Source organism: Melanostigma gelatinosum, assembly GCF_949748355.1.
Source record: "Melanostigma gelatinosum genome assembly, chromosome: 15".
NCBI classification, from domain to species: domain Eukaryota; kingdom Metazoa; phylum Chordata; class Actinopteri; order Perciformes; family Zoarcidae; genus Melanostigma; species Melanostigma gelatinosum.
In genome coordinates this window covers 18,692,126-18,717,609 of record NC_136648.1, presented here as the reverse complement: position 1 = coordinate 18,717,609, position 25,484 = coordinate 18,692,126, and the positions used below count along the sequence as shown (strand labels likewise).

The 25,484-nt window shown below is 43.2% G+C and overlaps 4 protein-coding genes across 4 annotated transcripts; 1 reads left to right on the top strand and 3 right to left on the bottom strand.

Moving 5' to 3' along the window:
* Positions 1–368: 368 nt before the first annotated feature.
* homeza (homeobox and leucine zipper encoding a) lies at positions 369–4,859 on the bottom strand. Its single transcript, XM_079284294.1, has 3 exons — positions 4,486–4,859; positions 3,755–3,846; positions 369–3,390 (listed from the first exon to the last, which is right to left on the bottom strand). Exon 3 carries the CDS (start codon positions 3,361–3,363, stop codon positions 1,393–1,395), a length of 1,971 nt encoding a protein of 656 aa, XP_079140420.1. The 5' UTR covers positions 3,364–3,390; positions 3,755–3,846; positions 4,486–4,859; the 3' UTR covers positions 369–1,392.
* Positions 4,860–5,902: 1,043 nt separating this feature from the next.
* dhrs1 (dehydrogenase/reductase (SDR family) member 1) lies at positions 5,903–9,226 on the bottom strand. Its single transcript, XM_079285574.1, has 9 exons — positions 9,091–9,226; positions 8,270–8,418; positions 7,883–8,026; positions 7,642–7,721; positions 7,311–7,443; positions 7,043–7,186; positions 6,884–6,953; positions 6,702–6,782; positions 5,903–6,603 (listed from the first exon to the last, which is right to left on the bottom strand). Exons 2-9 carry the CDS (start codon positions 8,411–8,413, stop codon positions 6,467–6,469), a joined length of 933 nt encoding a protein of 310 aa, XP_079141700.1. The 5' UTR covers positions 8,414–8,418; positions 9,091–9,226; the 3' UTR covers positions 5,903–6,466.
* A 3,084-nt stretch (positions 9,227–12,310) lies between these two features.
* Positions 12,311–23,954, top strand: LOC306789130 (uncharacterized protein; the record flags this gene model as incomplete). Its single annotated transcript, XM_079284936.1, has 31 exons — positions 12,311–12,377; positions 12,458–12,547; positions 13,063–13,149; positions 13,275–13,355; positions 13,737–13,826; positions 14,745–14,807; positions 15,029–15,097; positions 15,250–15,333; positions 15,478–15,564; positions 16,451–16,525; positions 16,618–16,686; positions 16,832–16,906; positions 17,035–17,124; positions 17,212–17,301; positions 17,378–17,440; positions 17,532–17,594; positions 18,972–19,040; positions 19,199–19,288; positions 19,425–19,511; positions 19,617–19,700; positions 20,131–20,220; positions 20,323–20,412; positions 20,512–20,601; positions 20,685–20,765; positions 20,928–20,990; positions 21,348–21,413; positions 21,524–21,670; positions 21,815–21,961; positions 22,072–22,113; positions 22,226–22,273; positions 23,349–23,954. 31 exons carry the CDS (start codon positions 12,311–12,313, stop codon positions 23,900–23,902), a joined length of 2,991 nt encoding a protein of 996 aa, XP_079141062.1. The 3' UTR covers positions 23,903–23,954.
* A 99-nt stretch (positions 23,955–24,053) lies between these two features.
* On the bottom strand, positions 24,054–25,448 carry cUnh14orf119 (chromosome Un C14orf119 homolog). Its single transcript, XM_079284795.1, has 2 exons — positions 24,706–25,448; positions 24,054–24,601 (listed from the first exon to the last, which is right to left on the bottom strand). The coding sequence occupies exons 1-2, from the start codon at positions 25,132–25,134 to the stop codon at positions 24,428–24,430; spliced, it is 603 nt and encodes a 200-aa protein (XP_079140921.1). The 5' UTR covers positions 25,135–25,448; the 3' UTR covers positions 24,054–24,427.
* Between the last annotated feature and the right edge of the window lie 36 nt (positions 25,449–25,484).

Genomic DNA, 25,484 nt, shown 5'->3' with positions numbered 1-25,484 from the left:
AATGAAAAAATAAATGTGATCTGTCCGAACCAGTCGCAGTCATTACAGCACACACACAAAAAACATGGCTTGCACACATGATTAGAAAGACAAATCCTTTACTGGTTTCCAGTGACACAATTGTGCAAATAAAGGATTTTTTTTTTTCATACATGGAAGACATCGGCAAAGGAAAACACTAAGCATTATGGACATCTCCCCACAGCATGACACTTGCATTAACTTTTCATTACTAAAAGAATGACAGAACACAGCAACGGACGCTGCTTTATCGACATTCTGCTCATCTAACGTTTATCCAGACTTTCCTAATGAACTGAACTCTGCCCACTTCACCCCCCCCCCCCCCAAGTCTACTAAGATGTACTTTAAAATGTGGGGTTTTCTGAACAGATGACCTGAATGTGTAATGTTTGTGCTACAATTCATAATTTGAGTTATTAGAAATGTATGTTTTCTTTGGATTCAAACCATTTGCTACTTATACAGTACGTGGACTGTATAAGTTATTTCCTCTAGTTTATAAACCATCAAGTCACACTCTATAGCTATTAAGACAAAATAGATATACAAATACTGACTGAATTAATGAGTGCAAATCAGAATTGAAGTTGGCAATTCTGACATCTGTATGCCGTTGATGTGAACGCTGCTCACTTGGTACCATTATCCTCGTGAATCAAGTCTTACAGCAGAGCGTCTAACGGAGAATCTGGGAATGTGTTTCAGAAATATGCTTTAGAGACATGAGTAGAATCAGACGGACCATGTTGTTTTCAAAAGGCATGATAATAGGTTTCAGTGTTAAGGGATCAAAAACTAATGTTTTGTCAAATAATTGGATTTAATGAATATGACAGCAGGCTCTAAAACCAAAGTGCAGTATGTCAATTTAAAGTGTACATGTCCAGTGTGCTTTTCATGACAAGGAATTATTGGCTGTAAAGGAATGATTACACACAGTGATCAGTCAACAGATTCATCAGCAGACATCTTTCTGGAACAGTTACTTGTCTGCTTTAGTCAGGTACTACGAGTACAACCTGTTTAAATTGTACTGCTACAATAGCATACTAAAAATTCTGTAGTAGAGATATCTAAACAAACATAAGCTCAAAAAAAAAATATAACAAACCAGTGTACACGTTACTGTCCTATTTACAGCAACACAATTATAATTCAAGTCCAAAATATATATTAGGATAAGCAGGAAATTCAGCATATGTATAAAAAAACAAACCTTTTTTGGGCTTGTGCTGGGAAGACCGGATGTTACAAACCTGCGAAATTAAAGCAATTTAAACCAAAGTAACAACTATGCTCGTAGGTGCAAAGGATGCGAGCAGCACTCCACCAACCTAAAAAAATGTTCTTGAGTCTGGTTCCGGGGTCTTAATCAGCAACAATCAGTTTCTGTTCAGTACCCCCAACATCCTGACCTGCAAACCAATCTCGCACTTGCTGGTAGCTCATTTTAGATTTCTTGCATAGAGAGTCAAGGTCTCTTTCATGTAGTGAGCCTGTTGACAGGTAATACGTTACCAGAGGCTGGAGATCAGGGAAATCTGCACTTGTTGTATTTGCTTGAGACTTTCGTTTGCGGCCTCCGGCCCGGGTAGATGTCCCAGAGCCACTTCCGTTAGTCAAACCACCGCTGCTTTGCTGGGCTGCAAGTTCTGCCAGGAACTGGTCGCGGACCCCCTTCACCCAGCGCAGCTGGCCATTTTTAACGGCATACCGCGTGTCCCCAAACCACTGAATAACATCGGCCCGGGGTAAATTTGTAAGCTTAACAAGTTCAGTGTAATCTTCGCTCTTGGGCCACTGGCAGCGTAAGAAGTGCTGCTTCAACACGTCCAGCTGCTCCTTGGTCTTTCTTGGTCGCCCAGCCGGAGTGAGGGCAGGGGATGTGGATGAGGGAGCCTTTGAGACGCGCAACGGTGTTTGTGAGGGACTGGCTTTGGCTGACTGGGCTGACTTCTTTGATGTGCTGATGTTGTTTGAAAGCGGTTTATTAGGCAAGGCAGTCGGTGGTGGGCTGCCAGAGGGGGAAGAGCAGGGAGAGGTTTTTAATACACCCGATGGCTCCTGTGGAACATCTGGCTCAATCTTGCAGGTCTTGGTCAGCTGCAGGGGCAGCTCCTCACTTTGTTCCTCGTCTTTCAAACTGTCCCCGTCACCAGAAAGCTCCTCCATACCGTCATACCCCTCTGCCTCAAGGACCCTGTCCCCGAATGCTTCCAGGCTGTTGGACAAAAAGGTCTGGAAGAAATGTGAATTTCTAATCCCATTGCTACGGGCTGCCTCCTGGCCCTTCACCCCGTTTAGTTGACTGGTCTTTTGTGTAATAAGTGGGAGAGGTTGGATTTGTTGTTCTTGTTTACCTCCAGTGTGTTGCGAGTAGTTCTGGGCTGCGGCGAGGCTCCCTCGGCCCACCCTGAGCTGGTACCGGCTGTCACTGAACCACTTGCGAATGTCGTTACGACTCAGTCCAGTTTCTTCCTGCAAGCATCTGAGCTCTGCCTCCGCAGGCCAGTTCTCTCTCAGAAAGCTCTTTCGAAGGGCAGCGAGCTGAGTTTTAGACTTTTTGTAGCGCCCGTGGCGGTGCTGTCGCGAAGACGACTCCGAAAGGTCGAGGGAGACATCGGCCGCCGTGCTTGTTGGCGTTTCCGCTGGTGGGCGGTAAAAGTATGAATCCTGAGGGGGTGGGAGGGTGGAGCTGAAACACGGGGCAGAGGGTTTGGCTGGTTTATAGGAATCTGGTGACTCACACTTTAGTTTCTTCTTTGGGGGGCTGGGGGGAACAGCCTCTACCTGGTTGTTATCCTTATCCTGAATTATCAATTCCTCACTACTTCTCTTCGTTTCGGCTTCTTCGTTGGTTTCAGTAGCATCGTCACAAAGATCAGGCACTGCAAGCTTTCGCCGAGTCTCCTCTATCTCCTCTGAGGACCAGCTGATGCCGTATTTAATTCTCTGCACCATAAACCACACCTTAACTTTGTCCAGTGGCAAGGCACATACCCGAGCCAGGGTGCTAACCTCGCGAGCCGATGGGTATGGAAATAAGTTAAACGCTTGGGTCAGCTCTGAGATCGTGTCCAGTTCACGGGTTTGATCCGACTGCGTCCATACCAACTTCAGTCCCTCTGATACTAGAGGCAGGCACACAACAGAGTTGTGGTTGGTGGTGAAACTAGCCACGCCGCTCACGTTGCCGTCAGCTGAGTGGCGCAAATCCTTGGAGGAGCGCTTAGCTTCAGGTTTCCCTTCACATTCTGTCTTTGTTACTTTTCCTTCAAAATACCCCTTCATGCCCATAAGTAGTCCATTTCTGCTATTGTGTTCACTGTAGCTCGCCATCTGGGGTATCAAAACAGGCTCGTTCACCTAGAAAAAAACAAACAAAAAAAACCACAGATTTAGTTGCCGTTTTCCTACTTGTCTCAGCTGCCAAACACTGATAAGATCCCTGACGAGTACAGCCAAGAGTACAAACTATGATGTTAAAAGAACTATCAGTTCTCATTCAAAGTCAATTATCTGACAGCTGTTTCCCCTCCCCCACACTTCGCACTCCTTATTCTGAACTCCCAGTGAAACTAGTCGTATACTCTGTCCAGACTGGGTTCCCCTCCCCCAGAGTGTGGTGACTGACTTTTGTTTTGTGTGAGTGGGGGGGGGATCGGTCGCAAAGGGTGGGTGCACGGGGAATGGGGATCCATGAGAAATCCATCACGGTCTACTTTCTCACCCTTTCCCAGTCCGGCTTTGTTCCACTCCCAGATCCTCGGCCCCTAAAGATGAGTGTAGGCTCTTCACAAAGGCAGATACCACAAGAGAGACCTGTGGAAGGAGAAAATTAGTCGCATTAGTCACCCTCAAGTCAAAGTCTCGGCCCTCTAAGCCCGTAACTAAAAGTAAATTTGTGCTTTAGCAACAGGTGTTAAGCAAACACATCGACCCATCACAGGTCGAGTAGTTACACATTGCAGTTATTACATTACTATATTCATGACTCCTCATTGAACAGTGTCTTTCGAGCGACCATGTAGCCCACTCTTCACTTAGGAGGAGAAGTGTACTTTAATTGGGACAGCAGAAGAAATATTGCACATTTAAGTAAGGCTAGGAGACGACTACGGTCTCTTGGGCCACGCTAGAAATGTTTAAGTGTCCCAAAAACATTAGCAAACAATTATGAAACCAGAGTATTAGTCATTCGTGACACACTAAACCGACGGGATGAGATCATGCGGTGACGTGGGATGTGTTACTTCAATGCACTGTACGAGTTAATACGCTGTAGTCTTTTGTTTTACTGTGACAAAAAGCTGTAAAAGTTGCATTCGGAGCCAACCGCAATAGCAGCCCAGTGTCTCCGACCCCCCTCCTCCTTTATGGCGTACTAACTAAAACGCTTCACACTGCACAGGCGCACTTCACCGCCAGACACGCTTCAGTGAACCGTAAAAATAAACTTACCAAAACGCTGCTTTACCCAGTTATCCCCGACGGTCCGTTAAACGCGTGAAGAAAACAAAGGGACACCGGGAGGTAGCCCTCCGCCACTCCGCCTTTTATGGGCGAAGTTTAGAGACAGAGCACGGAAACAATACCGTCCGTCTGTCGGTTTGACCCTTGTCTTATTTATCGAGCGCCTCGACGGATTACGGTCGGGATGCGAAGCGACCAAGTTTGTCGCCTTTTCGAAGGAGTTCAGTCGTCGGCTTAGTCCTTTCCCCGTGTAGGCAACAAATATCTCAATCCGCGAGATTTAGGTCGGAATCTGAGTCGCCGTTACTTCGCCCTCCTCGGTCCATCCGTTGTTGCTTTTGTTCTTTAACTGAGAAGTGTTTTCGCCGTCCGGTCAGATCGAGGCGAGGCGGAGCCGAGGACCAGGAAGCCCACAAGGCCCAACCGACTCTCCCACACAGTGACGGCGGGGTGGGTGTGCCAGTCTGGGAGAGCAGGCCGTGGATTGGCGGGAGGAGGCGCCTGTATAATAAATCCGAGGGCAGTGGGCTAAACACGTTTCACGTCACCCACCCACCAGTCCCCCACCACACCAGGCCCACAAACGAGACGCATCGTCTTGTTAAATAGAAACACTGCTTTAACTCTTGCTGGCCCAACTCAGAGCAGAAAACAACATTTGTGTTTTACTTACAGGAACTCTCCTCCTAACCTCCCTGAAGACCACATCATAAAGCTTCTGATCAGTCCCGGCCACCGAGCACACTGCGTTTTCTGGAAATGTGGCAATTTTAGCAAACCGGGAGAAGTTATGTTAAACATCTCAAACATTAACACATCGTGGTATTTGATAGACAGATTCTACTACTTTTGAGCCATCAAATAACTAAACAAAGAAGGTAGTATTCAAGTTGAGAAACAACTTACAGAAAATCAAACTGAACCGTTAATTCAACATTTAAGTCAATCAATAAAATACGCAAAAAATCCAAATAATTAAAAGCATTTTAATCTGAGCTTTGGGACTTAACATCATCTCTATAACCACGACTATGCCCGTGTACCAATTCCTGAAATATCGCCTAAAATAAGACCCGGAGCGGTTCAGACGGACTGATAAACCCAAGAACAAGTTTACAGCCTGTTCAATTCCTCTTTGTATTTTAAACAATATGGACGCAAACAACCAACAGTGTTCCAGTGAGACTGTGTCTTTGAGCAATATGCTGAATTCAAATCAGCTTCAGACACGATGTACTGACACTGAAAACAATTCAGCTGTGTTTTAGTGGTATATATATATATATATATATATATATATATATATATATATATATATATATATATAAAGACGCATCTGTTTCTATCAGTCTGAAGATGCTTTGTTATTTTGCATGAAGGAATGAGAAGTGAAACAGCAGCGAGTTAACGTTTCTTTATTTAACCAGTTACATAGCCGGTCAGATACCGTAGTAGTGGTAAGTAGTGGTAGTAGAAGTAGTGCTGGGCGTGTATATTCATTAAATAGACATATAACAAGGCCATAAATTAGTGAAAAAGACAGAAGTATTTAAATGTTTCATTTGTATATAGATTTTGCATACTGCTTAAGAAAATACATAACATGTGGTAATCACAATACATTCAGATCATCTTCACATTGTGCGGCTCCACTCACAGATAACGGTGTTAATGTTAAATTCATGTTCCTTCATGTTCACCTTGTTTACCTCTAACTTCATAGAACTGTCTTCATTAAGAAAGTAGGAATATATATATATATATGTATGTATATATTTATATATAAAAAAACAAACATCAGTTTCAATTATACTCCTTCAAAAGATATTGTTTGTCAGTGCACCTTGTCACCCATTGGCTTGGTGGATTTGATCCGAAACATGGCAACTAGATGTTTAGCTAGAATTTGGACCATATAGTCGACAGACAGTCTGATAGTACGCCATGTCAGTGCTGATCTAGGACATGTTTAGAAGCGGCTGCTAGCCAGAGAGAGCACGAAGCGTGGCAGGCGTAGGAATGAAGGGACAACAGCTGACAGCCAGGAGAGATACGGGACCTGAGTCAGGAGGAATTTCAGAGACGTGTAATCAGCTACACTCCGTCCTGGAAATACACAGATGAACAACACATTAGGATCACGTGACTGTACATAATAGTAAGTTTAAAAAAAGCAACGACATAGGCAGCCGATGTAAACTTACCGTCGATGTCTCGTATGCCATAGCGCCTTGCCAGGTCACAGGTCATCAGTACTTTCCCCGTCAGAGACATCAGATGTTTATCTTTTAAGAAGAAAGAGAACGTATGCTGAGTTTGCTAATGAACAAGAATAAGAGTTGAACCAGTAACTGCTCCACAGCAATAATTAAAGAGGTAGTCCTACCTATTGCCAGGTTGACAATGCACATCCCACTCACTTCTGTGGATTCCCCATTGGCAAAGAGTTCTTTGAACTGAGCAAAAGAAAGCAGAGATTGAGCAACAACAAAAAAAACTGAAATAGCTACCGGGGATAAGGATTTGCTGTTAGAGAAGAGTCTACCTTGGGATTTGCACTCTGTGGTGTTTCCTTGTCCAAAATCATCTGAGACACCAACTCTGTTTGTACCGCTCCCGGCCACAGACTGACAGAAGCCACGCCCCTGCTCTTAAGCTCAACAGCCATGTCTGCTGCCAGCCTGTCACACTGGAAACACACCACACCACCAAACAGGTTTTTATGACACTGTCTGACGTAATTATACAGCACATGTACTTTAATGACATGTGGCTCTTGATAGCATAAATCTGGGACTAAATGAGGGACTTACTGCGGCTTTGCCAACGCCATACGGCACATTGAAGAGATACCGCAGACCCCCCATAGATGAAATTGTGACTATCAGACCCCGACCTTGAGCCACCATTATCCGGGACGCGTGAACTGAGAAGAAATAGTGGCCCCTGCCAGATAAATACAAATGGAAATCAGTCAAATCCTTCTCATCCACTCGCTTGTAGAATACATGTAATACAGTGCAAATGAATAATACTTGAATTTCCACATCACATGAGTAACAGATGATGTCTGGAAAACCAGCACGAGTCACAAGGAGGTGACTAGGTCGACTTCTCAGACATGACGAAGCAAAAAAAGCATACCTGAGGCCTGTGTTGTTGATGGAATCCCAAATGGTTGGATCGGTTTCCCAGAACTTGTTCCCCATGTTTTGGAAGATGGCCTGGAATAACCCATCATGTTTTAGAAGACACGCAGTCTAAAGTTTAAGCTTGGCGCTCTTTAATGTTGTTCCGTTACATTCACGCTGCTTTACTCCACGTTAAGTGTTCAACAAGTAATTCACGTGCGCGCTGGAGTAGTGTTTACTCTAGTGTAATCTACCTGGACTCCAGCGTAGGCGTTGTTCACCAGGATGTCCAGCCGGCCATTCTGCTCACGCTTGATCCGTTCAAACAGGTCTTCGATGTCTTTGTCTTTCGTGGAATCGCAGATAACCGGCACACAGTTTCCCCCCCTCTCCTTCACCTGTGTTGAGAACAAACGCGTCAGTCGCGAACCATAGAGACAAACGGACTCGAAACACACAAAACGACACTGCAGGAAACGGCAAACAATTCAGGTGCAAGGCTTTGGAAGTCGTCGGGACCTCGGCTGAGCCTACAGAACACAAATGTATTGCACCGTTGTCGGTGAGAGACACTGACATCCTTCACTATATACCACTGTCTGATTGCAGCCCTTGTAAGAAAGTCAAGCTCAAACCGTCACCTGTGCAGCGGTCTCTTTCAGAGTGGTCTCCTGGCGCCCTGTGATGTAGACGATGGCCCCTGCCTCAGACAGCTGGAGAGCTATTCCCCGACCGATGCCTCTGGAGGCCCCTGTTACTACACACACCCAGCCAGATAAGGACATTCTCTCTGGGAGGAAGCAACGAAAGATAAGAAATAAGCTCAGTTATATATTATCTGAGGCCAACTGGGAGATTAAAAAAAATAATTACAACATGGCCAGCCAACTGTCCAGAGTTCACTTAAAATCTAGAGGATCTAGAGCTTTTTTTCTGCCTTGCACAACTCATTTTGGTCCAGTCACTGTTACTCATCATTGCGCATGTGCCTTATCATGCTGCCTTATCATGCTGTCAGTGATTTATCAGTGATAAAGCTACTGATCATGAATAAAGGTAAACTTTGTCCCGATCACATAAAGATGATTTAAAAAGCCATTGCAGTGCTATTGCTGAACGTTAAAGGAGGATAATACGACATAATAAAAGTGTACTATTAGTTGTGACTCTCCGGACTATGACGATGTAATAATACAATCAGAAACATATCAGAAAAAACTAAAACTTAAGTAACGAGCTCAAACTAAACTCACTGTCTCGTGCTTATGACATATTTACTCACTTATTTTACACATTTGCCTAAATGTTCTTGTTAAGCTATGACACTTTTCGGAGAAAGTGACGCCTGGTTATGTGAGAGGATTTTATCACTTTGTAAAGGATGATAATCAGAGGCTTTACTGTTCAACACAGATTGTGGACTTGAAAATCTAAAGAATTCGCTTGAATAAAAGACACCGACCTTATTCCACAGACAGCGCTGGAACTCAATGATAGCTCTTCCGAGGAAACCGACAAGGAAACGTATCGGTAGTCAAATGTCACGTCTGCATAAAGCTGCTGTTATTATATCAGTGACTAGTGCCGCGAGCTACAATGTGACCACTGTTATTTACAAGGCTACCGAGGCGCCGTAGTCTCTAGTCGTAGTATCGCGAGAAGACGCCAGACGAAGCAAAGAGTGGAGTTTTAGAGATACATCTGTTTAGTGAGCTACCGATGGCGTTTCGGTGTCAACTATTTCGTTAAATGAGTGAAACACAAATGTAGGTGTCGTGTTTGACCGACCTGATATTACTCTACTTGCTTGTTAAGAACATGTTCAGATGTTGGCACAGTTGTAGGCTGTTGTGGTATAGTTTTACATCAGTTTATGCATAACGATAGGCCCCAAAACATCAGGGAACTATCTTACTGTGAGTGTCGGAACTGGTCTTTGGTCACGTTCCACACAAGATGGCGCTATAGTCTTCCTAAAAATACACCAATTACTGTGCCTATTGTCGGGCTCGTGTGTTCACATTAGAAACGGAGGTTTAGCAGTGCTAAAAAAAAAGGCCTCTGTTTCATATTCTGTGTTTTTGATAGAGAAGAGAGGCTGAGGTTATTGTGAGGATTCACTGCTCTAATAATATGAAGGAAAAACCGGCCACGTCAACAAAAAAGTGGCCCGGGAGTTATTGTCAGACCGGCCCACTCAATACACGGCGCGCTGCCCACTCAATACACGGCATGTATTTCGCCGGTCTACGGCGGCCATTCGCACCTGCGCCGGCCCCGCCCCGACCGTCGCCCGGCACGACCGCACGGCGCAGACCGCGGTTATGGAGAAACGTTTTTAAAAGCACCGTAGTGTCCAGCCGTGCTATGGCGTCCTCGGATCGCGAGGAGTAGTATAATGTCAGTTTATACTGTTGATACAGTTTTCACTGATTATTGACTTTCGGTGTGAGAGTAAATTGAACGTGTTCTGTGAAGCACATAATATAGTCGGGGCCGGCGATGTCAGAGACCGGCCCGAACCCCGTCGGCCTACCGGGGATTCCCCCGGTATCCCCGATGGCCAGTCCGCCCCTGGTGCTGCACGTGCAGTAACTTCCCTGCTATGAATGTGATACATAATCTCGTGGTGGGATCTACAGGAATGTGCACTCTTCTTGCAGCTGCAGTCATGCTACTGTACTCATAGCATGCATTTTATTTCTGTCCTGTAGCATGTGTAACTAGTTGTTCACGTTATGATTCCCACTGTATCTGTTGGTTTATTGGTGGGTGGATTATTGTCTTAGTTACAAGATTGGATCAAGAGCACACATAAAGAGTGGGGCTACCGGTGGGACCAGGTTTCTTCCTTGTAAGTCACTTGAATGAAGTCCCTGATAACAGTCCTGCAGAACACTATATATTTGCTGTGTTAAAGATTTTGAAAACAATCGACTTCCTTATCAGTCGTTTCCAAGGGCGACCTTTTGTCATGGTTTTCAGTAAACTGACTCCTAATTCCCAGCAGAGGTCCGATCAATAACTGGAAACGCTCGTGGGCACGTGCAGCGGCTTTCTCTTTTTCTTCAGAGTTTAGGATTTGTTTAGGAACGCTTTTACTTGTTTAATGCACAATTATTGTTCATAGAGGTTCAAATGTCCTCTTATAATATAAACAATCGAACCTTCTAAAAACTGTAAAGGGGACTCTGTTACGTTCCCTTTTTAATGTGAAAACAAACAAACCTTAAAAGCTTTACTCATATTCTACTTTTCGTTATGGTAAACTTATATTTTGTACAGATTGAAGCGGAACATGGTGGCTTTATGATTCAATGGCCTGCTTGCATGCAAATATCTCTGCAAAGTCAGTCAACCCAAGAAAGTTACATCTGCATTTAACATGTCAGCAGGAAAAGCTCGTGAACCATTTACTGGTACACTCCCTTATTGCAAGAAATGACTAGAAACAAAAACATTTAGTCAATCATTATCAACCTATGCACTTTACGGGCAGCCTGCACAGGAAACACTGTGAACAGAGGAAGAAGCTGCAGATCACTAGTCAGACAAAGCAGATACTGAATCACTCCCAAATAAAGTGATTACTCTTTTACAGCAGATTTGATGTTATTCAAAAATATGTCAGGGCGCACATGAAGCGTTCTTTCTACAGTTTGTTACTAGTGCAGTATTGGTAGATTTGTACCTGATTTGTACCCGACCTACATTTAGTGTTGCCACAATGTTTTCTGAAGACAAATAAACAGCTCTGCAATACCGTATCTAATGCAACCTCTACTTCTTGGTACTGGAGATTTAGTCCGTGTTGGTTTACGCCTCCTTTCTTTCGGACATTGACCGATCAGCGGTGTATAAAAAGCATTCGGTCGTCCGGTAGGAGAGGAACATTATTGCAATGGCCGGGGGCTCTCGCTTGGTTTGGATTCCCTTCCTTTTGTCTTGTGTCTTTCAAGCGTTTGACAACAGACATGGTAAGTCAAGTCTATTTTATTTTATACAGCCCAATATCACAGAATATCCTCTGTTGTTAGATCAAAATGATGAAAATGACAGTACAGACGATCAGGATGACAAAACCCCGAACCGATTGTAAACATGCGTAATCCCTCCGTCGTGCTTGGTTAGTGAGCAGTGAATGAAATGTTTAAGCCGTTACATTCAGTTGATGATGCTGAATTGTTTCTCTTTTCTCAGTCCAACAGGAAGAGATTCATTTAAACGGTCCTTTGGGAAATCCAGAGGTGGACGACATCCTTTCGAAGATCCTGGTGAGTCCCAGAAACAGTTTTGAGTGAGATAAAACACATTCATGTTGCAAATTGGGAACTTTTAATGTTCTATCTTCTACCACGTTGACTTCAGATAACCCTACCGGAAGGAACTGACCGGAGGAGTATAACTGTAACGGTGCGTAGCGAAAAGGTTTTTACAACAATCTCCAACATATTCAACAATGCTTTATTTTTAACCCACTTCATACACACCTTGTCATGTGTGTCAATCTATTTTGTTCCTTCACAGTCAATTACTTCCAAAACTTGTGCTGGTGAGTGTTCGTCTAATTGTAAAGTCTCCCATTTCAAGTGCACACACTGGTTGTAGAGGACACACTATAACAGCACGTCAACATATTCTCTCTCTTCATCTTCCTGCACTACTAACATGTGTGGTCAGGTATGAAGGAACAGCTGGCACATCTCAACATTCACCTTCAGCAGGCAACTCACCGCATCAGCCAACTGGGTGAGTATTGATCTGTTTTTGAGAGCCTGAGGAACATCAGTGGGTAGTCTCTGATTTGACCAATGCGCTCTTCCTGACAGATGATGAAGCCTTCGGGTTGAGGGGGGGCGTCGGACTGCTGAAACTGCAACTTGCAACATGCAGCTCCACAGCCTCGGCTATCGCTGGCTGTAAGCGTTTTAACTGTAAATCGTACTCTACATACAGTGTGTGGCACATGTTCAGCTGATACACACGTAACGACGTAAAGCAAAGTTACACTGTGTCTTTCATCCCTGGACAGCTTATCAAACCCAGTTACTCAGCAAGATGAATCAGCTCCTGGGGACGTTGGATGGCGATACATTTCTGAGTGAGTCAAACTTTTAATTATTTTTGTTTATTGTTTTGCAGCAGACTTCAGAATTTCTTTAAACGTCTTATCATACGCCGATTTAATCTTTTATAAATGTTTTTTCCAGTCATGAAAGTCATTGCACTCACCAGAGAGGTGAATTCATTACAGAGGAAGGTCCAACACGCTGCTAATGGCACGGGAACAAATCCCATCAGAGGGGAGTGGTGTTTTATTCTAAGTCTTTACAATTAGCACCACACTCTACCGTTACTGTCGATACGATAAACTCCAACCTCATTTTGAACTTAAAACTGTGTGAAAATAAACATGTGAACGCGTGTCTCACAGGGCTGCTGAGAGAGCAGCAGGAGAAGAGCGTTGAACTGAGCCTAAAGACGCAGCAGATGGAAAGAAACCACACAAACTCGGCACTAAGTAAGATTCACAAGATGTTCCTAGAACAGCTGGGAGCAGCTGCTCCACTTTGATTTGCACGTTGGATATAAGCTATACACTGTAAATGGTTATTTTTGTGTGTGTGTGTGTGTGTGCGCGTTCAGTTCTTCAGATCATCTCACTGCAAAATCAGATCTGGGATCAGGCAGAATTAAGAAGAGGAGATCTTCAGCCCAACAAGACAAGTCTGCGTAAACTGACCGAAACATTTGCATTAAGTTATTCAAAACGGCAGTACATCTGAGACAAAACATGATACCATAGTCCTCATATCATTTCACTTTTCCATCATGCCGCTTGATGTCTTCTTTCTGTTCAGCAGCTTTGTTTTGCAGGAATCCACCGTGCAGCGTGTCGTGTCTGTGTTGATTTATTCTCTGCTTCATCACTCTCACTACATCAGCTCTTCAAGGACAGCTGGACAGGAAGATCAGTGAGCTGCGAGGCAGAGGACATGCACACTCAGCCGGTCAGCACATCTCTCCGCTTCTTGCACACCTTGTTTTTTTTCATAATTATCCATGTTAAAGATGTGACTTTGACTGACGCACACGCTGGTCCTCCAGTGCTGGAGCTGATTTCTGTCAACAGTAAGATCGCAGCCATGCAGAGGCTCATCAATGTCCACATTGAGGAATCCAGAACTAACGCTGCCGGTGAGTCCCGGTACCGTGTGTGTTGGTAATGCCTCATCTTGTGTGTGAAGAATTTATTTTTCTTTCTTTTCCAGATCACCAGAGGCAGTGGAGGCAAAAAGTTGAGCTCCTCAAAGGGAAGATTTTACAGTTGAATCGTGACGACCGTAACAAAGAACTCAGTGCGTGTGCAACTCAGTCAAATGCTCCTTTTTGTTTAAAACAGCATTCATTTGACATCCTTTGTCTCTTTTCTCCAGCCAAGCAAATTTTGGTCTTGCAGTCTGAGTTGGAGCATTTTAGACAGTTAATGATGAACACCAAAAAGACAACTGACTCTAAACTAAAAGGTGAATAAACCCTGCAGCTTACTTCAATTTAAAGGTTGAAAGTCACACTTACGCTCGTCTAATGACATGACAAACTAGAAACAACAGCTCAGTCAGAAAGGCGTAAAACTATTTTTTGTTTTTCATCCTAGAGCTAAGAATTATTTTGGGGGAGGAGAAGAAAAAAGAAGAAAACTTACAGAAACAGCTGGAGGAAGCAGAGTATTCACAGGCACAACTGAGTGAGTATGAGTGTGCAAAAGAGATAGGCTGATGCTTTTAAAGTGTGTGTTTCTGAAATCCTGCTATTGTAAATGTTGTGTTAAACAAACATCCGAATACAGCATGGATATGTCACCTCCTGAACGACACCTGAACATTTCCCTTTCTCTGACCAGTCATAAAAATCATCAGCATCATGAAGGAGGTGAGAGAGCTGGATGGTGACGAGCAACACCAGACATCCTCAACAAGTCAAACCACCAGTGAGTCCTCCTCTACTACTCCCGCTGTTAAAGCCGGGCTGAAGCAGCAGCTGAGAACTGACAAAAATAGGATGGCTCACACTCACTTACACTCCAATCTCCTACGTTTCATTGTTTTCAATCAGCTCTTCAGACTCTGCTTCAGGCCAAAGAAAAGGAATTGGCCAAAGCTCAGGCTGAAATAAACGGTGAGTCCATTTAAAACTGCTTTAATACTTCAAAAGCACAATTTCAGTTGAGCGAGTGGATGATCTGACATTTTCTGTAACACAGAGCTTCAGAGAAATCTACGATTAAAGAGTGAAGAATGCCCTGTACCTGAGGAAAGATTTCAGGGTAAGTTGTCAACATGACTTCAGCTAAAGGCTGCGGTGGTTCATGTTGTAGTGTCTGTTTGTGTTTCTTTCAGAGGTAAAGACTGAATTGGAGCAGAAGATCGCAGAGCTGAACAGAACCGGAGACTCCAAAGCAGCACTCAGTGAGCGAAGTGACACCGCAGCATTGCCTTTATATCTACAGTGCAATGTTCACACATGGCAGAGAGCCCTTTTACACGAGAGCTGTATCCGGCTCAGTTTGTTTCAGACGCATGAACCGTGTGGTGATGTCTGCTCTGTTTCTCTGAGTCAGTTCTGAACGTGATGAACCTGCACGAGGACCTGAAGACTCTGAGGGACCTGATCTCCACCGCAGAAGACCCAGACAAGATCGCAGGTCTCGCACTGCGAATGTGTATCTGTCATTTGTTTTAACCACATGTATCGAGTTAGTTTTTAAAAAGAAAAGCACAGTTATGTAGAAGAGCAGATGATGTTTGGATTAAATGTTTGTGCCTCACATCACGTTGTCTGCTCACAGAGCTGCAGAGGCAACTGGAGAAGAAGCAAGACGAGCTGAACTCCCAGACTGCACAGATAGAGAGGCGGATCCCCAACGGCAAAATATGTGAGTTTATGTACAAATCATCTCTATGGGTGTATAAGTTAATACCTGCTGTCAACATAGTGAGCACCACACAAATAAAGACAGCATGTCCCCCTGAAGTTGATGTCCTGTGAACAGGGATTTTATATATGCCATACATTCTTTTTGTGATTTGAAACTTTATTTTTGATCATTCTTGAAAATGGAAGTTTGTTGGGTGGTGTTGTGTTATGACATCATAATGGAAATGCACAGAAAACAAAGAGCGCTCGAGAAAACATTGACAGAACGAAAGATATTTTCAAATGCTGATGAATTGAACTGTGGGATGAATTCACAAACTTCATGAATTTTCCTTGTTTTTTCCGTATCTTTTTGTTTTCTTCTTCTCATTGCTTTTTCACAAAAGCAAAAACCTTCTCTTCAAACTATGAAAAATTAACCAAATGTTACAGAATCACCATCGTGTTGCAGACAGAGTGTGTGTGTGTGTGTTTTTTTTTAAATTTGTGCCACCTGGCTGCTGTCACACTGCAGCTTCCTTTGGGATTAGTTCCAGTAATGAAGCACTTCATCTATATAAAAAGAAAACATCTTCTGAAAAAAAAAAACCCATAGTGGTCTTAAATTATTCAAAACCATTATAAGACGATTAGTACTCACAATACAACATTTCCGTCATTTAAAACACACAAATAATGAATGTTTTACTTTATTATGGGAAACATGGGAATGTACCCAGAATGACTAAACTCAAACTGAGATCATTTTGGTTATATTTGTGCCATTTAGTGTGCGGCGACCTTTTGCTCTTTCCTCGACTCCCCAAATCCACGGATGTCTTGAGTATGAGCTGAGGACTGGTTCGATAGATCTCTGAACCTCACTGCGTGTTCTTTTGTTTCAGTTTTACTGATCATCAAGCTGCAGAATGAGTTACGGGACCTTGAGAAAAACGAGACCACTGGTGGCCGTGTAGAAGGTTTGTCCTATTTAAAATAATACAGAGTCAAATTATTTAAGGAATCAATGACAGAACGTGAAATTCATTGAAGTCTTTTTACTTCCCCCTAGAGTTGCAAAGCAGAGTGGATGGCCTTATCGGTGAAATAGACGACAAAGAAGTCGACAACACAACACGGAGTGAGTTTGAAATACCTGTGAGCAGAAAGCTTTCTTTCATCGCTCCTCTGATGAGGGATGATCTGTTACTTTCCTGCGCAGTATGTTGGGGATCCCGTTACAGTATCTCCTGCATTAAATTACACTTTCTGGCCTCTCTGTTCAGTGCTGAAAATCATGACGCTGCAGAGTCAGGTAGAGCGGCTGCAGAGACAGCTGTTACAAACCACCCAGGTAACCCGTAAGTATCTCCAATGATCCTTTACAATTCCCCAAGCTCGCAAATCGTGACCTGCTGCTAAGGTTGTCAGGAATATTGTTGTTATTGTGTTCATGTACATGTGTTTAACTGCTTTCATTTTGTCCCAGAGCTCACAAATGAGCTCACAACCAAGAAGGTCGAGCTGCAGAAATACGTCAACGATCTGAATGAGAAGAATCCGGCAAACGCCCAATTGAGTGAGTAAAGAGGGAACATGGTGCCTCAAAGTCATAACAGAGGAAATAGTCTGAAATGTTTCATGTCTTCTTTTTGTGTTTCCTCAGTTCTGACAATCACTGATCTGCAAAACCAGCTCAGAAAGCTAGAAAAAGAAAGGCGCGATGAGGGCCAAACAGCGTCTGCTGCAGTTACTAGTGAGTGCCTCACTTCCCTTTGACGTCATTGAGTTCATGCGTTTGCAGCAGCTGATGCGTACCTTACTTTTTCTAGAGCTGAGAGAACAACTGACGGCAAAGGTTGAGGAGCACTCTCGTGATCAAGCTGAGATCAACGGTGAGTTCAGTGCCAGCACCAGCAGCTTTCTGCGACAAGAGAGAACGAAGAAGTTTAACTTGAATATGAGAGTTTTCTTTTTTTCTACTAGCTCTGCAGAACAAACTGAACCAGACAAAGGAGCAGTGTTCCGGTTTTGAGCACACACTTAATGGTGAGTGAAGTCTGTCCTGACTTGTTACTCTCTGTCCCTGCTGGCCAATAACGTCACACCCTTTTGACTCCAATGTGGGAAATGAATGGGTTTAATGTCCTTCTTTTTTAAAGTATTTTTTGTGTTCACAACTTTTTCTGTCAATTTGAGCCAATGATTTGATTTGGTACCATACATAGAAGTCGATAACACGCCAAGCAACTTTAGAGCTGAATCCAGTTAAAGGATGAAGGGGAGAACACTGAGAATATCATTCAGAATCTTGCAAATCAACCCCTCCAGAAGACTCATTTATCAGGGAAGTTGAGTTAACCTTAACTCGTAGTTAACCCTTTTTACTGTGCAACAAAAACGGAGAGAAGAAATATCCAAAGATGAATACAGGGGGAGCTGAAGGAATCTTTGTACTTAGGTGGATGTAGTAATCTTGGGCAGATTATGAGACAATGGGCCCCTGGGCACAGATATTTAAAAGACCCCACCAGCTCTCCTACATATGCAAGACACACAAAGTTAATGTTTTTAACCTCTTGTTCTTGTGATTCTGTATCTCTCTGAAGCCGTGAAGCATCTCTCTGTGGTTTTGTGTCTCTTTGTGGTCATTATTTTTGTCTTTGTACCGGTAGTTATTTTTGTCTTTTTCTAGTTATTTTTGTCTGTGGTTGTTTGGCCCCTTTTTGTAGTCATTTTGTGTGTCTGTGTGTCTCTTTGTTGCTGTTTTGCCCCTTTTCATAGTCATTGTGAGTCTCTTTGTGTTCTCTTTGTTGCTGTTTTGCATCTCTTTGTAGCTGTTTTATGCTTCTTTGTGGCCATTTTGAGTCTATGCCTAGTTGGTCTCTAAGTGACATTTTGTTGGTGAAGGCCAGCGGAGCCCCTGACACTTTGGGCCCATTCAGTAATTCATCCATAATAGTAATCCTTTGTAACATACTGTAAACCTGAAAGAAGAATAGAAGTCATTTTTATAATGTTTTTGTTGTTTCAATTTATATTTCATCACTATTGGGGAAATTATTTATCATCTGAAAACTGTCAGAAAGTTTAACATCTGGGTATCAATTGTGAATTTTTGTTTTTCCGTGTATGACGGTATCATCTGCATAAAGGGATATGAAACAGGGTGCGTACGGACAGGGATTGGCTCATGGTCATGTGATAGCCAGATAGCCTGCACAAGAGGGTCAAAAGGTGAAGCAAACAATAAGGGGGAGAGGCTGCAGCCCTGGCAAAACTGCCACTTTTGGATTGACAAGGAAACTTGATCTGAGAAATATGTTGTGCACAGTCCTCGGACAGCCCTATTTAAGACATTCATGCTTTATCTCGTTCTCTCTGTGGGGTCAATAGTTGTTACAAACGTGTGCAAATGTGTTGCAGATCTGCAGAACAACCTGGACGTCAAAATGAAGGAACTGCAGTCCGACTCTGGGTCTGTTACATCACTTGGTGAGCGGTGGAGCTGTGCTACCAAACAGTGAATCCATTAGTTGAGAAAATGAACACAATTGTGTAGTGGTCTGCATGTAGTAGTTTTTATGGATAAGGAAAAATACAATTTCAGTGCTTTTCTTTCGTCTAACTGTTTTCTCATGTGGTCTGTTCAGCTCTTCAGGTTTCTACATTAACTCTGCAGCTAGAGGAGCTGCAGAGGAGACTACGAAACACTCATTCTGACACCAAGAGGAATGAACAGAGTGTGTGCTTCATTCTCACTCTACAGTTTAATATTGAAATTTATGTTTCTGAAATATAAAAAAAGGTGTTATTCTCATTAAGGCACGAAGATTAAAAGATTTAAAAGTTCAAAATAGTTTTACTTTTGTTCTGCAGAACTTCAAAAAATGATAGATGAGAAAAACAATGAACTGACCAAAAAAACAGCGGAGCTGAAAGCAAGAAGTGCTCAACCACAAAGATGTGAGTAACAACCCATTTTAATAACCACTATATTATACTACATAGTTATAATGAAGAGGGATACGTGCTAGAGTGTGATTATCAATGTGTAATGCTTTTTTCCAGTTCTACAAATCATTGCAATACAAACAGATATTGACAAGTTGGTGAATGTAGCAGCAAACGAGACAAATTACGAAAAGATTAGAGGTGAGTGAGAGTAACGTACCTCCACTCATAACCAGTCAAAGCAGAACACATGCTGACATGAAATAATGTCTCTGGTTTGCAGCTCTACAAGACCATTTGAATTATTTAATCGACGGAATTCAAGACGAAAACAATGAAAATACTAAACTGAGTGAGTCATCCTCAAAATGACAGTAAAACTTCATTGATCGTGTTGTTTCCGCTGAATTGATCCAATCCAACGTTTCTTCCTTTTAAACGTTTCAGTGTTTAAAATCTTTGCTCAACGAGATAAAATCGCGAGATTGGAGAAGCAGGAAAAGAGTCAGACACGAGCAGCACTGGAGAGAATTAAAGGTGGGAAAGCAGCATGTACAATTTACAGATACATTCAGAATACTCTTTTCATACATTTTGAGGAGATAAAACATCCGTTCTGTCTTTCTCGAAGATCTGGAGGATGAACTGGAGCACGTGAGAAATCAGATAAACGAAGAGACATCGGAGCTGGACTCGAGTGATACAAGGATCGCTAATTTGTGTAGGTGTTCCGGTCACTTTTGGGAAGAGAAAAAAAAAATCTGTACAGAATCATCAAATGGCATCAGAACACTGTAAGTAGCTCGCTTTGTCCCTTTTGTAGCGGCTCAGATTATGGAACTTCACAAGAAAATCAAACCACTGGAAGACGAGATATCTGACCTTAAAGAGACCAGCGATGAGAATGTCAGAGGTAAAGAACAAAATGTAAAAGTGACATTGTTATACGTCACGGATTAATACGTACACCGATTTAGATTTTGCGTTTCATTGATGTCTAAATCATTTTCAGAGCTGCAAACGACACTGCATCTGACAAAGAGGCAACTGCAAGACAGTGAACTCCTACTCAAGGATGCAGATACGAAGAATTTTAACCTGAGTGAGAACACTTATTTTCTGCTTATGTTTTCATGTTGTGTTTGTTTGTTTCGTTTAATACCACTGCGGCTGTGTCTCCGCTAGTAATGGGGATTGCTGATCTGAGGACACAACTGAAAAAGGCTCAGAAACAGGCTTTCCAAGCTGCTGAAGACACTGTTGACGGTTTGTCAATATGTTACTTTTCCACTGACTCTGCTGTCGTCCAGCACATTATTTCTTACTATGCATGCTGGAGTTGATCTTATGAATATTCCTAAGACTGACATGTAATGATTAAACTGTTCAATAATCATGAAGTATGGTCATTTCTTTGTCTTCTCTCAGAATTGAAACAACTGCTACAAACGCAACAAAGAGAGAACAAAAGACTTACAAAGACAAATAAAGGTTTGTACTGTACAGTTTCTTAAAGGGACACTTTAACAAATATGATTACCGGTACTCTCTTTTGTCAGAGAGTTTGATGAGAAGATTGATCTCACTCATGTTTGTATGCAAAGACAATCCAAAAGCCGGTTAGCTTAGCTTAGCACAAAGACTGGGAACAGGGGGAAACAGCTAGCTTGACTCTGTCCAAAAGGTAACAAATTGTGTTGTGTTTTTAACCTGGCTAAGCTAACTGGCTTTGGTCTACATACTATAGTATCTATACTATATCTCTCGGCACGAAAGCGAATGCTGAGCTATACCTCTAAAACATGTTGTTTGATAAATGTCCGTGTTTCCACCTCCTTCCTCTGTCAGACTTAAAGCAAGAGGTCAAGGAACTGAAAATGTGCTGCGCTGACGACGTCAACACCCAGTGTGACGGTGAGATCCTCGATACGACCCCATTATCACTCTATACCTGTAGCTGAGATACAGGGAGTCATTTGATGTTGTTTCTTTTCTTTTTTTTAACTGAATATGTCATCGAACAGATTTGCAAAGACAACTGCAGCAGAGCCAGGAGGATGCGGATCGCCTGCAGCAGCAGCTGCACAAGAAGGAGGCCACCCTCAAACAGCTGCAGCAGCAGTTAGAGGAACAGAACAGGGAGAACAACACACGGCAGCATGAATACAGCAGTAAGTTCAGACAGTAATCAGTACATTCACTCATGTTCAAGGACGGGTTAACGTAAAGCAGCCAGTGTGACGTGGGATCCTGTACCCTTTAGATCAGGTGTGTCGTTTGATGTACTTTTTGAAGAATACATTTCATGAAAACAGACTTAAAGAGACAGCTGCAGCAGATCCAGGACGATGGCGATTACCTAAAGCAGCAGCTGAGTGAGAAGGACGCCGCGCTCGACCAGCTGCAGCAGGGGTTAGAAGAACAGAGCAGGAAGAATAACAAGCTGCAGGACGACTACGACAGTACGTTCAACCCTCTGGCAATAAGTCGATTCATTCAGTACAGTAGGGACGATAATGTAGATCCTTGTTGAAATGTACACACGTTTCTGTCTATTCTGTCTCAATGCTAGGCCTGCAAAATGAGAAGAACACACTTGAGGACAGTGTACAAGGTAACTATAAGTTCTGTTTGGCAAAGTGCAGAGAATACACTGTGTAAATGTAACACCCCCTCCCAAAAATGACCAAAAAAACAACAACATGATGTCCTTTCTTTCTCCTCAGAGCTTCAAAACAAACTGAGATATGTGGAAGATAAGACGATCTCTGCCAGTGAGTCACACATAATTCATTTCATTTCTTGGAAATGAAATGAATTTTTGGGATATTTCTGTTTAGAATGAACATTTAAATCCTACATGATACATTTTCAAACTCCATAAGTGTTATGAGAAATATATATACAATGCTACACACAAGCAGACTTGTTGGATATGAATCTAACTGTATGCAGGACTGTTAGAAAAATTCACACGAGACTGGTGTAAAAATCATTAATCACAGGACATTTATTCTTTGCAAAGAAGGAGACAGGGTTGATTCACATACAGAATGTACATCAAGACCGCTCGAAGATCTGTCTCCGAGTCTCTGGTATTTATACTCATGCAACATGCAGTGGGCTGGCACAGAGTAACACACACACATTTTTCGTTTCACACAGGCATGTACATATCTGGACACTTTAACAATTCGTTCTAGTACAAAGGTCACTTTCTTGTAAGTCATGGTCGCAAATCAGCCCTGCGCTTTGACGCTTTCTACAAGTTTATCATCATTCTTATTCAGGACAAACAGCTGAAGTGTTCTTTCGGCAATCAACTGCTTCTTAATAGACTAAACATTTGCTGAAGACGCCTGGTGTCAGTGAAAATTCACACAGGGACACAGGCCTTAAACACTACAGAGGACATGAGCCTCTGTTAAATGTATAACATTCACTAATTATTAAATCCATAATAATTAGTCATTTCGATTTTTCCCTAGTACGGCACTACTCAGCCTGTGCAAATGGTTGTGTCATGTCTTTTCGGGCTCTTGATGAGCTTTATCAAGTCTGGGAAAATAAAAGTTTGGAAAACGGAGAATGAAAGATGCCAGCCGGTTGCATCATGGGAATTGTAGTCCAATCCTGTGTTATAGGGGCTGACCCCGGCTAAGGACCAAGTCAGGATATTGACCAGAATTTTGACCATTTTGTTTTTTCATGTCACTTGTGACTCCCTGAACTTTATGGCAGTGACATACTAAATCACTAGAGGACTGCTTTAAACTTCTTAATGTCAGCTTCCTTTCAAAGATGTGATGCAAAGATACACGTGATCGACTACATTTCTCGGTTTTACAGGGCGGATGACCTTGGATCCAAACACAGCGCACCCAAGAATAGCTCTGTCTGCGGGTAACACCGAGATGACCACTTCTGACGTAACACAAGACGTCCCCGACCATCCGCGCCGGTTTGATGTGAGTCTCGCCATCCTTGGCACAACCGGCTTCTCAACTGGCAGACATTACTGGGAGGTGTCTGTAGCTGGGAAGCTCTGTTACCACCTTGGGATGGCCAGTGAATCTTCTCAAAGAAAGGGAGCGATAATATTCAGTCCGACAAATGGTTTCTGGACTGTGGTCCTGAACAGACAGGGTCAGTACAGAGCTATCGATAGGAGTGTCGTTGGTATTCCGGTCCAGACGCTACCTCTTACACTTGGAATTCTGCTGGACTACAAAAAGGGAGCGATCTCATTCTACGACGCCGGTGCCAGGTCTCATATGTACTCATTTGCAGGTCAAAGGTTTACTGGCAAAATCTATCCATTTATTAATCTTTGTGTCGAGGATGTTGAAAGTCAGACACCAATAGTGTCACTTCCTCCTGGATCGGTCGACTGGATAAAATAGAGAACAAGGCAAATTCTGTTTCGTTCTGTGTCGAATCACAGCCATGCATCTACTTTACGGTAATCTCAGTAAGTCATAAAACAATCCCTCGAGTAGTTCTCAGACATATTTGTTACTGCTGCTGAATATTAAAAAAACAACAACAAAAGTACATGATGCATTTTGTTTATTATAAGAGAAGTTGTCCTCTTGTCCATGTCATTCCACGTGTTTCAATCACTAGGCCAAGTTCACTTGCCCATAGAAGCATGAAACAAAAAGTTCTGAACTGAAATGAAAAGTGTTGTGTGATGCAGCCCTGGAGGAACCGGTGTATGAAACTGATCAAAAACAGCTCATATTGAATTCAACACGTGTGTTCTTACAATGAAATGGTTTATCTGCAATAATAAATCCCATCACAGTTACACAAACATTTATCTGAAGAGACCTACCTCAGTTTCAATACACATTTATAAACAAGTGTCACCTCTTTAACACATTTTGTAATGATCACCTGCCTTTCCATCACAATGCAAACATTAGTCAGTCTCTTCCTGCTGTACCGGCTACGCTCCTGTAAAAGTGACCAACAAAAACTGGGTCCTGATCTTCCAGTATGTGCAGGAAATGATTCCTCTCCTCCTCTCCCCAAGACTCAAACCACTGGGTCCACAGGCGCAGCTGGCATTCATAGATGTTTGGTAGTCTGTCTTTAACCTGGCAGGTGTACAAAAGAGAGGAAATCAGCTGTTAAATGTCATAAAATTACATAATATCACTCTCTGGAACACCTGTTAAAGAAGTGGCAGTGCAGGAAGTACCTCAAGAGTGCTGAGTGAATCTAGGAGGGTGCACACTTTCCCAGGTACAGCTTTCCCCAGAAGGTCCTGCAAGAACCGCTCCCTCTGAGTGGCGTTCCAGACCTGGAACCAGCTCAGGACGCACCGCTGCTCCTGGAGGCTCACATAGGAGATGGGCTCCGGCTCTCTGACCCTACCCGCGCCCGGATAAGCGCAGGATAGGTTCCGAAGGCTGGGAGGGCTGACTACACCCTGTGGAGCCGATGGAAAGTCCTCCGGACTGGGAGTGGGGCACCCGGTCCAGTGTGGCGTCGCCATGGTCGGGGATCCCGCTGCTGGACCCCTGAGCCTGGAGGTCAGCATGTCTGTGGCTGTGAGTCTGTCGCTGTCTATGGGCTGCTGTTGCTGCTGCTGATTTAAGCCTTGACTGACGTGATTGAACCACGCCATCTTTGCAAAGACTGGTTTGTTTCAGCCGCAGACAAGTCAGCTATTCCTGTAAGTTAATCAGCTGTGCCAGCTGCACAGAGAGGCTCCTCTGGTCTGGGTAGTGTTAACATGTAGCTTAGCTTAAATCTTACCAACGAAGTCTGAACTCAGCGTCGCAATGAACTGCTCTTAACATTCACGTTTGCGAGTGTCCATATTTTTCTCAAACGTAAATCACCCTGTTGTCGGCATACTGTTAAGGTAGCGATGTTCAATGAGCGTCGCACTAATCTCCGACAAATTCATACAGGAAGAGTGCGGTTAACTCATTAGCCTTGTTGTGTATGAAGTCAAGCTTGCGCAGATTTTGC

Bases quoted from the DNA above. Each gene is read 5' to 3' on its own strand.
- dhrs1 (XM_079285574.1), bottom strand. From the start codon at position 8,413: ATGTCCTTATCTGGCTGGGTGTGTGTAGTAACAGGGGCCTCCAGAGGC. The intron at 7,187-7,310 runs GTAAGTCCCTCA...GTGTGTTTCCAG, and splicing joins ATGGCGTTGGCAAAGCCGCA to TGTGACAGGCTGGCAGCAGA. The intron at 6,954-7,042 runs GTAGACTCTTCT...TCTTTTGCTCAG, and splicing joins CACAGAGTGCAAATCCCAAG to TTCAAAGAACTCTTTGCCAA.
- cUnh14orf119 (XM_079284795.1), bottom strand. From the start codon at position 25,134: ATGGCGTGGTTCAATCACGTCAGTCAAGGCTTAAATCAGCAGCAGCAA. The intron at 24,602-24,705 runs GTACTTCCTGCA...TACACCTGCCAG, and splicing joins ATTCACTCAGCACTCTTGAG to GTTAAAGACAGACTACCAAA.
- homeza (XM_079284294.1), bottom strand. From the start codon at position 3,363: ATGGCGAGCTACAGTGAACACAATAGCAGAAATGGACTACTTATGGGC.